We start from the raw sequence: 15,042 nt of genomic DNA, 5'->3' as shown, positions 1-15,042 counted from the left end.
AGAAATTTTGAGACCAAGATGAGTGGACAATTGCAAAACACTTGAGCAGTTCTGTGGAATACCATCCTGAGAGAGAGCCTGTCAAGTTACAAGCAGCAATGCTTGTTCAGATGCTAGAAAGGCGTGGTGGGATCTAAACACAAGGAATGTGTTTGGAGCCTGCTCTGGGAGCTCGTTAAAACACCCCTTTCATGTACTCCATATGCCTTCTGGACAAGGATTGTCCCACATGTGCCTGCTTTGTGTTTTCTAGTCACAGTCGCATTTCACTAGATGGCCTTTCATATCTTTTCAGACGTGTAGTTTCACTGTGGGGAAGGTGGGAGTGTGCTTGAAGCTCTTGGGGCAGAAGCAGTGGCTTCCCAAAACCACTAACATTCTTGCAGTGTCACGATGGTGTCGCTGGTAGATGATGACGTCACTAGTAGTTAATGACATTATTAGTAGTAGGCACTAGTTAAGTTTTAAGCGATGGAGCTGCAGGGCAGCGGGAGAATGGTGACGTTCGGCTGTTGAGCAGTGCACCTCCAGCTGCGGGGCGCTGATGGTGACAGACCCTGGAGCTCTGAGAAGGGCGAGCGGTGACAGGTGCGTTCGCGGAGTTGACGTGAGCTTTGCCTTTTCCCCGGCTGGCCTCTCGCGGGTGGAAGGCCGCGGACGCAGACGCGGAGCTCCGGGCGGCCGGCCCGGCGGGAGCAGCGGCACCGGCCGGGGCGGGGCCTGGGCCGGACAGCCCCGCTCGCTTCCGGGGCGGGGCCGCGGAGGCCCGAGGTGTGGGTCCGGCCGGCGATGGGGGAGGCCGGGCCGGGGCCGGGCGCTGGGCCGGGGCCCAGGGAGGCGCAGGAGCCCGAAGAGGACTCGGCAGCGCCGGGCGGCGCACGAGGGGGCCGGGCCGGACCCCGCGGCGGCATCCGGGTGCTGAAGGTGAGGAGGGGACCGAGGCCTCCGCCGCTCCGGGCGACTCGGTGGGGTGGAGGAGGGAGGAGGGAGTCGGCTCCGGGACGCCGGGGGCACTTGTCCGCCCCGACCTCGGTCTTTCCCATGCCGGTGGTCGCTGCCTGTGCGGAGCGGGCCGGTGCGGGCCCGGGGCGGTGCTGACGCTCGGGTCTGGGCTGCCTTGCAGAGGAACGCGAAGCGCACCGGGGGCAGGAGCTGCCAGGGCAGGAGTCGGGTTGGTTCCCGTGAGAGGACCTGGCTGAAAGGGGACGTCGGACGAGGCTGCGTGTATGTTTATGGAAGAGACTCAGCAGCTGCGGCTCCTACGGACTTACGCCTGGTCCTCTGCACAGTGGACACCCAAGCCTCGGAGATCTGTGACGGAGAAGGGAGGGAAAACCTCTATTTGCAGCTTCATGGAGACCTGGTCAGGTGAGGGCCGAGAAAGGGTAAATCTCACTGAGAAATGTTCTGTATAGGGTTGCGGGGCTCTGTTCATCGTGTGCCTATGCCTGTTGTCCGGGCGGGTAGGGAACAGGCAGAGGTAATAGCTGGCAGTCAGGTACAGCCTTGAGTCACGCACTTCATAAAAATTAGATAGTGGTGAAATAAAGGTTACACACCTCTGTTAGTTATGTGTTTTAACAGGGAGGGTTTGATTGTTGCTCCAGCCAGAAACTTGTCCTCATTTTCTGGGTAGAGGCACCAGTTCATATATTCCTTTGTTGTGTTGTTACGGGGATTTTAGCATCTGCATAACCTAATCTATTTAAGAGACTGTAAACAATTATTTTGAATTAGCAAAATAAGGTGCTTTTGCAATTTATGTAATATAATATTTACATGTTAGTAATTTTTTTTGCCGAGAAGAGTTGCCAGCTGAAAAATTAAAGGCAGACAGAAAGTGTACCAAGGGTTATATGAAGAAGGCTTAAGCATCAGATGCTGTATTTTATGCCTGAAGTCAATTTCGGCTGAAAAAAAATGGCTCAGGGTTTAATGTGCATGAACTTTATGCTGTGTATTATGGACTCCTCTAGGTTTAGAAGCTCCTATTCAGTCTGTTAGGATTTAAACTTTGCACCGATTCTTCTGGACTTAAGATTCAGTTATAAAATTGCCACTTCTGTTTTCAGGGGCAAATAATTGCTGTGGTCTCCTTACTTAAAGGCTAAACAGTAGATACAATGCATTTTGTACAGAGCTAGTAGCTGGATTTTTGATAGTGAAGGTTACAGGTTGCACGTGTCCAAATTTTAAAACTGTGGGTTATGCTTGCTCTGTAATGGGGTGGGAACACTAGTGGTGGGACATGCAAAGAGAACACAACATGTTTAAAACTGACTGTTTGAAAAGGATATATAGAACTGTTTGCTTTGCCTTGGTCAGGGTTATAAGCATTAGGGATTGATTAGTTAGAAACTCTGTATGAGAACGGATGGACACGTGAATATAGGCACTGAGGCAACTAAAAACCTCTGTTGCTTGAAAAATTTGTAAGGAAGTTGGCATGTTTTGGACCGTAATAGCGAGCAGATTTTCCAGTGTTTTTAAGGAAGAGCAGACCCATTAGTGCAGATCATGAAAAAGCTTAGGTAACGCTTGTAGATGTGTTCAGAGATACATTTTGACTTTATTTAGCTTTTGAAGTGGCTTTTGCATTTTAATTCTTTTCAGTCTCTCTTTTCTCATGCTAACTAGCTATGCCTGTCTTTGATTTGTGGCAGATTTTGCACTGGATTAGCAAATTTGATCTGCTGCCAGTCTTTTGGAAGCAAGCACTGAGGTGTAAATTATTACTTCCCATTCTTTTTGCCTCTTGGTATGTGTAGGACTTGATCAAGATTTGTCATAAATTTTGTGAAGAGTTCTTTGTTATGATGTGTCTGTTCTTTGTAATTGTCAGAGTGTTTTTGTCACAAAAGAGATCCTTGAATTACTTCCCACTGGAGTTGTTCTTGGTAGGGAAATGGGAGTTACCAGTATTGCTTCAGTAACACCTGTGTTAGCAGCAGGAAGCAGGCCTGAGTGGTATCTACTTGCATGTCCAATGAAGGGTGACAGAGTGCTCAAGATTATCCTTGTGCCCTGTTGAGATAATTCCTTCCTGGAACAAACTTTACCAATTACTTTAATAACATGTTCACAATACAAATTACTTTGTTAAATATCTGATCACATCTTACCATGAGTATGTGTGTCTCCCAGAAGCTTCTGAATTCTTCACCCTTTTAATATTAGCAGATGATTTTCTTTCCAGAGCATGGCAGATGTTGGTTTGGCATATGACTTGGAAGACTGAAAGCTGTATGGAAGAATATCAGAAGCTCTTCTGTGTATTCAGTCTAAATATTCACCAATGTCGTTGTGATCATTCTGTTTACTTTTCAATTCTGTGAATTCAAGTCAGTTTCTGTAAGAAACTTCTCAACAATGCACTCAAGGATCTTTAGCTTTCTCCTTTCTTTATGCTTGTAACCCTTCACATCCAGAACCTATATCTTCCTGCAGAGGGAAGGGTTATACAAGAATTGCACAGATACCATCTTTGGTCTGGATACCGCTCACAACAATATTTTATGTTTCAAAGATAGGAAAACTTGACCCTTACTTATAGAGAGCTGCAGTTTGAACAGGAATGAAACTGAAACTGTTGCTTCTTCTTGTTGGCTTTTCTCTCTCCTTAAGCCTTTGCACCTGTGTTCGGAAGAGCTGCTGTAAGCAGAGGAAGTATTCAGTCCCTGATGTGTGATATTGCTGAGGATGTCATGGGCTGTTTGTGCCAGATCGCAGCTGCTGTGACAGCCATGTGTTCTCACATGTGCCAGCATTTGGAGCTCATTGTGTTTGGTATAGGATGAGTTTGTGTAATTCTAATGTGATCTCATGCCAGTTTGGGTTTCACACCACATTGCTTTCTCTTGAAAGGAAAGTGCATTTTCCTACTGCAGTTTAAGTGTTACTTCTTGAATCTGTCAGATTTGACCAAGTTAGTGAAGAAATTCCATATGGAAACTCCATATACAGGTTTTGGTTTTCCATTTGCTGGCCTGTCAAGGGTTTTGTTAAACCATCATCAATCCCATGGTTCTTGATAAGAACTTGGACCAGTAATCCATTCCTCCAGGTCTCCAGAATGTCTCCAAGAGTACTCAGGGAACTGCTCCCTTTCTTAGTGTGAGCATGATCCATAAGCAATGGGCTGGTTTGATCATGGCCTTATTTAGAGACCATGTGAGCATTGTTAGTCACATACCTGGCTCTGCCCCAGTGTTCCTCAGTCTCAGGTCCAGTACACAGCAAAGTGCCAGAAGGCAGTCAGACACCCTTTCCCCCGTGTCTTCATGACTGGAAATACCTAACCCTGAGCTCTGCTTCCTCTGCAGAGTGGCCAGTTATTGCCTCCTGTGACTTTTTGGGTGTCGATCTTTCGTAAATGCAAAACTCTCTTGCCAGGTAGTGAGGTTTGAACAACTTGTGATGTTTTACAGACAACTTCCAGAATTCTGAAGACTTTTTGGGAAGGCTTTTGTCCCGCAGCTGCTGACCAGCAAGCCTAGCTGGTGCGATAGAATGGGCTACTCGTGTGATTGATTTTCAGATAGGAATGGTGCTATGGCACTAGAGGTACATTTGTAGAGGATTTGGCTTGAATAGATATTGCCACCAATGTTCCTTTTGTACATGGCTTTCATATAAGAGAAACAAAACCAAAGACGTGTTTGATGTCTTCAAAGAGCAAATCAGTTTTGATTTATGTGGACAAGAAAGAAGATTAAGGGGTTTTCAAATTACCGTTCTGAAACCCTGCAGCATTAATTCTTCCTGAAGTATAAGATGAGAAGAATAAAAAAGAAAAAAAGCAGATCTCATGTCCGGAAGGGTAGGTATGGTACAATAGAATATCCAGCTTTTTCAGGAGGGTAAGCCACAGCACTGTAGCTCAGAGAGCATTGAGCAACCTGTACAGCTGTGACTTAGGTGTTTTTCATACGACGCAAATTATCCCTCTACTTCACTTTCATTCAATTCCCTGAATTCCGATGTGCAGATAGGTAGTTCAGTGTGTACTCAAAAAAAATCTCAATCCCTTCAGCAACCAAATAGTAAAGTTTGAGTGTTTGGTTTTTCCCTTGGGAAGTCTAGATGTAGACTACTTGATATGTTCTTTTTGTAAGTGACACTCAAGCATTTAACATTCCTGAGCCATGGGTCACGCTGGAAAGGCTGTTTCCTGGCAAGCATAAGGCTTTAATAGCAGAAGAATAGGAGTCTAGGGTAACCAAGGGAAACTTGGGCAACATAGTTGGAGATCCAGTCAAATCTCTCATATTCTTGGATTCTGTGCTGAAGGGTATACAATACATCAAGCGTACTGTATTGGAAGTCAGCACTGTTCAGTGCAATCTATTATTTATTCATTCCAGTTTCTAACAGCTTTCCTGTTATAGGAGACAGATACACAGGTTTGTCATTTCCAGGATTACCTTATAAAGCTCTTTTGAAAGTTTGGTTTTGTGTTCACTGGTATCTGTGTGTATAGCAAAAAATATTAAGTGATAAGATAAACCTCAAATACATATTTGTAGATGTACTTGGCTCTGAACTTGTAAGTCTTGACAGACAGTCCTAAAAAGGGCTGAGAGCCTTCATTTGAACTTAAGAAATTTCTGCAAAGAGGGAAGAATTGATGGCATTTCGGTCTTTTGAACCAATCTCTTGTCCCATGTCCATCCTACAAAACAGGCAAAGAAACGGCATTTAATAAGTCAGCTTTTCATACTTATTGTGCAGGAATTCCATCTTAGCTGACATCGGCTTATTATCAGTGAATAGGAGCTCCAACGGACAATTTCTGAAGAGAGAGGAAAGGGATTACTTGATATACAGCCTTCTGGCTAGTAAGTAGATGTATTTCTATGTAAAACAAAAGCAGGGAGCAGACTTGCCCTAAACAGGCTTAGTGAGCATTGAGCAGTAAGAAGTGATTTTCTGGGTCAGCTGCACATCAACTACATTGCCTTTCCAGGCTATAAACTTTGTTTGAGAGTAATCCTTCTTCTGATCCAGAGGTCCTGTATGTGAAGTGAGAGTTGCAATGTATCTGTTTGAAATACCTGAGGTCATTTTACTTCTTGAGATGTGTCTTGGTGACTCCAAAGGAAGCCTGGATGACTAGGTACTTGTAAATGGTGTATGTTTTATAAAATCAGTCCTGCCTTAATTATTTGATGACATTTGTAAAGCTGTCAGTAATAGTTGGAAATACTCTGATGTAATTACTGAAAACAATCAGAAATGTTTTTATTCTTGAGAAGAGGTGAGAAGAAGTGGTACATACAATGAAATGTTTCCCATTAAGACACACAGAATAAATGATGTATGCAAGTCAACAGAGTTCAGTGGAAACCAGGTCCTACCTAGCAAATTTGATCTTGATGCTTTGAAATGTTAAGCTTGGTTGCCAGTGGTATTAGTCATTCATTGTAGTGAGCTGTTGGACTGGAAAGACTGGGAGAAAAGGCACTGTGGAAAGTAACAAGTAAAGGACAAAATCTGGACAAGTAGAAACTAAATAAATCAGTGCATGGATGCAGGGAACAATCATGTTAGTGCTTATAGAGTAGGAATAAACGAAAAGAAAATCCGGTGGTCAAAATCCTTTTGAATCAAAGTAGACCCACTCTACAGCAAGAATAATTTTAAAAACACCCTGCACCTTATATTGAAGAGGAAGTTTGAAATGTTTAGTGGCATGTTTTATAAACTCCTGTTTAAAGAAGAGGTGACAATTGAGATGCAGTGACTAATCTGAAGCTGGGCACTTTTAGATTAAACATGGGGATTTTTAATGGTGGATAATGAGTAGACCATTGGAACAATATATTTTAACTCCTACATAACATTTTATGTGCTTAATCTTTTACACTGTATATTTTTTTCTAAAATAAATTAAAAAAAATGTGATTTAGCAAGAAACTGTTGTTTTTATTGAAGAAAAATCACAATTCAGGGTCTCTGGAAAAAGTGAGAAGAGAGGATCAGAAAATGTGTTTTCCATTCTGAATATACTAAATCTGATGTTTCACAAGAACTTTCTCTTATTGCTGTTTATTCAAGCTAGCCACTGAATCCTTCCTGTGTTCTGTCATAGTTCCAAACTGTTCTTTTAAATGTACTGGTTGAGCTAACTTGCCAAAGCATAAGGATCTAGCCACTGATTTGAGCTGAAGAGGGTAGGAAATTTGTTTTCCTACTGCAAAAGTAGGATTTTTTTCCTACTGGAAGTAGCATTTGGAATAAAAATTTAAGAGTTCTTTCACATTTTTGAGGCATTATACATAGGGTTTTTTAATTACTTAGCACCTGCTTTTTTGTGCAGTATTTCTGGTTTTGTGTCTTGCCATGGATTCCTCTTGGTGCTCCTCAAATCGTGAAATAGAAATACTCACCATGAATTATGGTGAGTGACTTATGCCAATTGCTATTTCTGTGTGTTTCTTTTCTGCAATGTAATTCACAAGTGCTGCAGTTCTTAAGCTCTGCTTGTCAAGCAGGAAGCAGAGACCCAAGAGTCCATGCTTGCCAGACATTTTCAGAGGAGCAGAACAGACGGTGTGTCAGTATTCCTCACACTTTAGCTGTACTGAGACTTGTTTAATCTTTTTTGCATTCTCAAACTTCTTTCTTTTATGTTTTGACAGGAGGCTTGAGCCCACAGAAAAACCCCTTCAGATTGTATATGACTACTTGGCTGGGTTGGGTTTTGATGATCCTCTCAGAATGCAGGAAGAGGCAGCAAACTCCGATCTCAGCTGTATGATTCGCTTTTACAGTGGTAAGAAATTGTGTGTATGCACACTGTCATTGTTTCTGCAGCTGTTACTATGAGCTGGAGCTTGGCTAAAGCCTGAGTCATCAGCCTCTTGGGTTTATAGAGGGCTACATCAAGCACCTGCAGTACCAGTAAGCATATTTTAAAATAAAACATTTTCAAGATTAATAGAAAAAAAATCACGCTTCTTTAGTTTTCTTGACCCTGTCTATGACTTGAGAAAAGACATCCACAGGAAGACATAAGATTGCTCTGTTGTCTTTAGCTTCAAATATTGCAACTGAGGACTTAGAGCTCCCACTGGGATCAGAAACATATGGCAGTTCCGTTTAGACGTGTGAAGATCGTATTTACAAAAAGTTTGTGGGTATGGGCAAGGAAGCTCCTGGTCAAATCCCTCCACAGCCTTTAAACTGTGAAGAGTGAAGGTGACAGCTGGTTTATAATAAGGCAGACTGCCATCAGAAACCTGGGGCACTGGATTGCAGAAGCAAGATTTTGGTGTGGGGGCTGCTGAATTGGTTTGGGTGGGATACAGTATACACAAGGATCCACAGATAACAGGCATAGGCCTGTGGTCATATGATGCCAGCAGTCAGAAGGGGAATTCACTAAAGTTAAGAGGAAATATAAAAGCAATGGGGGTAAGGGAAGATAATGAGGAAATTATTTCCTTACTTGTAAGTACTTCACTTGGGTATTTTTTACATTTCAGAAAAAAAACATCAAACTGCTCTTAGGAAAATCATTCTTGCATTGTGGATCTGGGCAGGCAGGCTAAGCTCCTAGCCATCTTTTGGTTATTCAGTGTCAAAAAAATGCATTTATAAGAAATCAGCTTCTTCACCCTGCTGAGACAAACCCCTTAAACCCCTTCTTCTCTGGGAGCTGTGTGGAAGAACAGACAAAACAGTGTATATATTGTATGCACCCTACATCCATCTATCTATCTATCTATCTATCTGTCTGTCTATGCAAAACACAGAGTGTAACAGATCAAAAGAAGTGTGACATACATAGTCTGCATTTTTGGGGCAAGGAAGAGGGAGTCAGAAGTTTCTTCAGTTGGAAGGAGTAGAGGCATCAAGGATAAGGGGTATGGAGAACTTCTGAGGAAAAAAATGAAAGCTTGGGTATGTCAAGCAGGAACTGATGAGAATTCATGAACAGTGACTCAACTTCATTTAACCAAGTAGATAGAAAATGTAATTGAGTAGTTTCAGTCAGCATGGGTGGCTGGTCTGCTTAGAAGAAGGCTATGAAGGAAAAAGTATAAGGGTTGAAGAGTGTTTCAGGAGACCTGTTTTAAGGAAGCACAAGTGAATGCTGACAAAGTGATTCTCAAAGGTAGGGGAAGAATTAGAGAGAATGCTATGGAGGATGATAGAATAATTTTGCAAAGCCTGCAACTGAGAACATAAGGGAGGAAGTAATGGATTTTACCTAGAGAAAATTTACTTGGTATCATAGACTGGTTTGGTTTGGAAGGAACCTTAAAGATCATCTAGTTCCACCCTCCTGCCATGGGCAGGGACACCTTCCACTAGACCAGGTTTCTCCCAGCCCTACCCAGCCTGGCCTTCCAGACACTTCCAGAGATGGAGCAGCCACAGCTTCTCTGGGCACCTGTGCCAGGGCCTCCCCGCAAAACATTTCTTCCTTATGTCCAGTGTAAATTTGCCCTCTTTCAGTTTAGAAACATAGTCCATTGTTCTGCCACTATAGGCCTTTGTAAAATGTCTCTCCATGCTTTTCTTATAAGCTGCCTTTGCGTATGGAAAACCTGCAAGAAGACCTTCCCCAGAGCCTTCTGTTCTCCAGGCTGAACAACCCCAACTCTCTCAGCCTGTCTGCATAGGAAAGGTGTTCCAGCCACCTGACTGTTTCCACTCCACAGCTGCCTCTTGACCCACTCTAAAGATAGGTGTCATGGTTTTGGAGCAGAGAGGGAAACTGGAGGATTGGTGCAGCTGCATAGTAATGCTTGGAATAGTGCTGCTGTGGCAGTTAGTAGGATATCATTTTTAGTCCCATAATAATGTTTTCTTACAAGTGCAGAGCTGGTCTTTCAGCTTGGTGAAATCAAAGCAATTTTTTCTGTGGATGTTTACAGTTTCTCACCAATAAAGGACATCTTCTATAAAACTTTATGTCCATGAAACAAAACTATTGTAAATAAACAACTAAATGTTTCAGCTAAATTCAGCCAGATATATCAAGATTCAGGCCAGATCATCAAGCCAGATTCATCAAGACAACGCTTTAGATTTGGCAAGCTGAAGATCTAGCCGTCTAACTGAGAAACAATATTACAGCTTGTTCCTGATAAATGTTTGGAGTATGATTTTCTTATTCAAGCTTCTTGTGTGATCATTGTGACCTGCTTACTCCACATAGCTTCAGTTTAAACATCCAGCCCAGCACCCCATAGGGTGCCAGGAGCAGCTGGACCTCAGTGCCAATCAGCTCTGAAGCAGCTCAAACCTCTTCATGTGCTACCAGTATCTCTTTCAGTTAGAGTATTGTGGGCTCCGAACCCTCTGTACCTCAGCTCCAGAAGCTGAGTGGTTGACCTTGAGTGTGTTCAGTATGGCAGCAGTCTGACTCCAGCCCAGTCTGAGTAGTCGCAGTGACTTGTCACAAGGTTGGAGTAGCTGCAGATAGTTGCTTCTCCCTGAAAAAGACCTGAATTGCATTCATGGTGCCTAGCAATAGGGCTACACTGGTTTCAGCATCCCAAGGATTTTAAAAATTCCCAAATGCAGTTGTAATTAACCTGGAGGAGAAAAGGAGGATGTGGGAAGTGTCTACTTCCTAGGTGGGCTCTCTGAGGACAAAAGGCAAATGCTGTCATTATGGATATTTTCCACTAAATGGCACCAGAGCATAGAGGTAAGGACCATGCTGAGCACACAGACCAGATTACAAAATATAACACCATGAACTTAACCCAGCCTTTACAGCAGATAAGGTGTTATATAACGCAACCTTGAGAACAAGTGCAACAAAATCAAGCAGACAAAATCATCATTGTGACCAGCCACTGTTAAACCAATATAATAAATGCTTATAGCAAATTTGTTTTAACACATTCTGGTTAGATCTGTCTCTGCCTTTTGTGCACAGTCTAAATGGACTGTTGTGGTTTAACCCCGACCACCCAATAAGCACCACTCATTTTCTCAGACACTACTTCCCCCATGGGATGGGAAGGAGAATGGGAAAAAGGTGATACCTGTGGACTGGAAACAGTTTAATAATTGAAACAAAATAATAATAATTGTAATGAAAAGGGAAATAAGAGAGGAATAAAACACAAGTGGTGCGCAATACACTACTCATCACACTGGTGCCCTTCCTCTAGCAGTGCTCAGCCCTCCTGTGCCAATTCCTTCAGTTTGTATACTGGGCATGATGTTCTATGGTGTGGGAGATCTATCCCCTTTGCTAGTTTGGGTCAGCTGGTCCAGCCATGCTGGCTTGCAGTTTTTTGTGAACCTGCTTGCTGCAGAGAATGGGACATGTAAAGTCCTTAATTTGGGTGAGCATTGCTGAGCACCAACTGAAACATTTTTTTTAATGTTTTGATTTTTTTTTAACGTTATCAATATTATTCTTACACTGAAGTCAAAACACAGCCTTGTACCATCTGCCAGGAAGAAAATGAATTCTATCTCAGGCAAAACCAGGACAGTCACCTTCAGGGAAGGCACTGCCTTTGTAGCTGATTTGCCCGGCCTTCCTTGAAAGTCCAGTAGAAACCACTTATTTAATGGTCTCTGTGACTTTAGCTGACTCAACAAGAGTTTAAAATTGCTGTTCTGTTGCATTTGAATGAAGGATATTTGGCAAGCATGTGGGTTTGCTAAGGTCTGTAACTACCTGTGGATTAAAAACACAGTGCATGGCAACCATTGTTCTGAGAGGCACAAATGGTGCTGCTCAGCCATCATTCATGCACTGACTGAGGATGTTGCTTGTCCTCTGCACAAGACTTTTTTTTAAAGTGCAGTTCATCTGCTTGTTCTTTGCAACAGCTGTTTTTGCATGTTAAACCTGTGTTATTTGTACTCTCACAGATGAGAATGAAGAACATAGGGACAGTAAATACTAATGTCCCCCTTTTCTTCAGAAAAGCCATGTCAAGTGGAGCAGCTGGATCGCATACTGCTCTCTGGAGTCTATAACGTACGCAAAGGAAAGACTCAGCTGCACAAGTGGGCAGAGCGCTCGGTCACTCTCTGTGGTACATGCCTCATTGTGTCCTCAGTGAAGGACAGCCATGTAGGGAAGATGCACATCTTGCCTCTCATTGGAGGGAAGGTAAGGCTTTTTTTTAGTTAGCTTGCTGTAGCCTGGGAAGGAAGAAGAACTGGTAGGGATGGGAAATGTCCACCGGAGATTAATGTAGGCAATGCACTGAATGGGAAATCTGGAAATTACTACTTCTTGTATCCATTTCAGCAGAAAGATGTTAAGCAGAATTTACTTCTGTGTTTATCTCCAGTGACTTTGCAGCTGTATTTTCAACAAAATGCAATACTGACTGGTGGTCAGTAATACCTCACCCTGGACTTCAGGTCAATTGCAATTGCTGGTGCTTAGACAGAGTGTTGTTGTCAATTCTCTCTTTGCAGGTGGAAGAGATGAAACGTCGGCAGTACACCCTTGCTTTCACATCTGCTGGAGCACAAGCTCAGACATACCACATTTCCTTTGAAACGCTGGCAGAGTGCCAGCGGTGGCACCGGCAGGCATCCACGGTGAGGCTGTGGGGACAGCGTGGTTTGGATGGTGGGTGCTGGGTACACCACAGGAAGGGTATTCTGATGCAAGCTTGGTGTGCAGTCAGAGATGAAGCTAGGATGCTGGAGAAAGTATCCAGGACACTTTCCAAGTTTATTTCCTTCATTCTCTGGACTACAGAGAATTTTCTGTTAGCCTTCTCTTTTTCTCTAGCTGTGCAACAATGTCAAGCAGTAATTCTGTGCTGTTTTAACCCCTGCTGCACCTACGAGACTAACTTAATCACAGGTCCCCAGAGCAAGCCACAGGGACTGGCTGACTTTGCAGCTGTAGAAACCTACAGATTGCATTTGTTGTCATACTTGAATGTACCTGAAGTATGACCTGGACATTCATAGGGCTGCCCTGATAAGTTTGAGTTACAGAGAGACCACAGGTCAGCAAGGATATTATGAAATACAAAATGAATTCAGGGTAAAGCAGGTCATAAAATGTCAAATTAAGCGCCAAAGACCTTGTCCTGATTCAGGGCAAATTTGTGAGAAAACCTCCAAATGGAGTCCCTCCAGAAAGCAAATTTAAGCATCCTTTCCCCCACCTGGTTCAGGAAAAGATTTCCTTGGAGAAAAGTGGAAAAAACCTGTTTGTTTAACAGAAATTGAATAATATTAAACAATAAAACCTCTCGCTGTTCAAAGAGATGGTACATCCAGAAAAGTCCTTTTCATGGGGTGTAGCTCGGCCCACTCAGGTTCTTACCAGTCCCTCCGGTGTTGGAAAGTGCCGAGGCCCAGGCCCTGGTGGGCCTCAGGTGTGAGCTCCCGGGGTTTGGCTGGGTGTTCAGTCCAGAGCAGGTTTGAACAGATCCAAGAAAAAAACAGTCTGGGGAACTTCTCTGCCTCAGCTAGCTAAAAACTAATTAAAAGCAAAGGAGAGCTCTGTCCCACTGTCTGTGCTGCAGACAACACAGTCCAGGAGCAGGACGCAGGGGAGTGAGGGCTCTTTATCAACACAAACTGCAGCTTCTTTTCTCCCCTTCACTCTCAGAGCCAGTCTTAAAGGTGCAGAACTTAATATGTAACATAAACAGAACAGGCAATTGAGGATACAAGCATCATAAAGTCACCCCAGGATAGACCACAAAACGTAATGAAAGGACATCTGAGATTTGCAGAGACATTATGAAATGTTGCAAAACCATAATTTATGAAGCCTTTTTATAACAAGTTATGTTTCAAATTTTATACCCTCAACAAGCTAATAAAAGAAAGAAGTAGCTAGAAGTACAGAAGAAGCAGCTAGGCCAGGCAGAGGTTCTGTAAACCTCAAAGAACTGAACTGGAAGATCAACTGCTTCCTGTTGCTTCTTGCACCTTTGGAAGACACTTGGAGATTATGCTTTCTCAGGAGAGTTTCCTGAAAGATCTGTTTTCCTCTATTACATTGGCTCTCTTACAGCCTCAGCTTCAGGCAGCGTGCCCAGTGCACGTACAGAGCAGGGCTTTGTGTGAGTCCTGGCTGGTATCCAGCTATGCATCCTTGTCAGGGATGTAGCAAAGGGCACAGGCTTTTATACTTCATGGACTCTCATTTCCTGCATGGACTCTAGCTGGTAGGTACAAGGGATTCTTTCATGTTCTTGCAACTTGTTTACTACTTGAATTTGGCTGTCCATTTGCCTTCCAGGGAAAATTTGTTGCACAGCTACAGCTTTTTCTCTCTCGTTTCAGATTGTGTCTATGCGATTTAGCATGGTTGATCTTTCATGCTACAGCCTTGAGGAAGTACCAGAGCACCTCTTCTACAGTCAAGATATCACCTACCTCAACTTACGCCACAATTTTATGAGAACAAGTGGAGCAGGGAGTCTTGACTCCCTTTGCAGGTCTGCAAAGAATCATTTTTCTTCTACATTTGGAGTCCTTGACATGTGGATACAGGAATGAAGTATTGCCTGTTCTCTTGGGGATGGTAAAAAAATCGATCTTTAGGAAGCTCTAACAAGTGAGGGGGTTGGAAGCAGACCTGGGCAGCACAAGCAGGAATAAACTTCCAACAATTTATAGTATTCATGAGCTCCCTTCCACAGATTCTGTGCTAACTCTGATTTGAGATAAGCCTTGTGGGGTGACATGCCGTTTGTATGGACAAGATGCAGTAGTAATGTTAGGCTCCTTGCTAAGCAGAGAACATCTTGGGGTGTAAAATAAAAGGCAAGGAAAAGCATAATGCTGCTATTGTGAATAAGTGTTTGTAGGAAGAAATTTAGGTCTGCAAAACCTTGTTTCGGCAAGTTCTTAATGTGTATTTGGAATTGGCAGAGGGCCTGTGAGACTCCAGCTTTGCTTTGGAAACTTGTGATGATCTGCTTTTAAGAGAGTAGCAGTTGTGTGATGGTATGGAAGCATGATGTAGTCATCTTAGGTAAGTGAAGGAGTCTTACAAAAATATTTTTTAAATTAATTCCCCAAAATCATAAAAATCTAGGGGGATATTAGCCTGTTGATATTTATACCAGCCATGCT

At 43.2% G+C, this 15,042-nt stretch overlaps 1 protein-coding gene across 2 annotated transcripts in view; it reads left to right on the top strand.

Moving 5' to 3' along the window:
• The first annotated feature begins 789 nt into the window (after nucleotides 1–789).
• PHLPP2 (PH domain and leucine rich repeat protein phosphatase 2) overlaps nucleotides 790–15,042 on the top strand; it is a 35,019-nt gene continuing 20,766 nt past the window's right edge. The window contains exons 1-6 of one of the 2 annotated variants that reach the window (XM_088062101.1): nucleotides 790–924; nucleotides 1,124–1,368; nucleotides 7,641–7,774; nucleotides 11,904–12,094; nucleotides 12,409–12,534; nucleotides 14,248–14,402. In XM_088062101.1, the coding sequence (XP_087918227.1) occupies nucleotides 790–924; nucleotides 1,124–1,368; nucleotides 7,641–7,774; nucleotides 11,904–12,094; nucleotides 12,409–12,534; nucleotides 14,248–14,402 (986 nt within the window). Of the gene's footprint in view, nucleotides 925–1,123; nucleotides 1,369–7,640; nucleotides 7,775–11,850; nucleotides 12,095–12,408; nucleotides 12,535–14,247; nucleotides 14,403–15,042 lie in introns of those variants that run through there. The other variant, XM_088062102.1, reaches the window with a different exon arrangement.

The sequence above is a fragment of the Pseudopodoces humilis genome, chromosome 14 (genome assembly GCF_049639895.1).
Source record: "Pseudopodoces humilis isolate 2021_Gansu_Grassland_sample_001 chromosome 14, ASM4963989v1, whole genome shotgun sequence".
Lineage (NCBI taxonomy): Eukaryota > Metazoa > Chordata > Aves > Passeriformes > Paridae > Pseudopodoces > Pseudopodoces humilis.
Note: the sequence above shows the minus strand (reverse complement) of the source record. Positions and strands in the feature narration are given on the sequence as shown.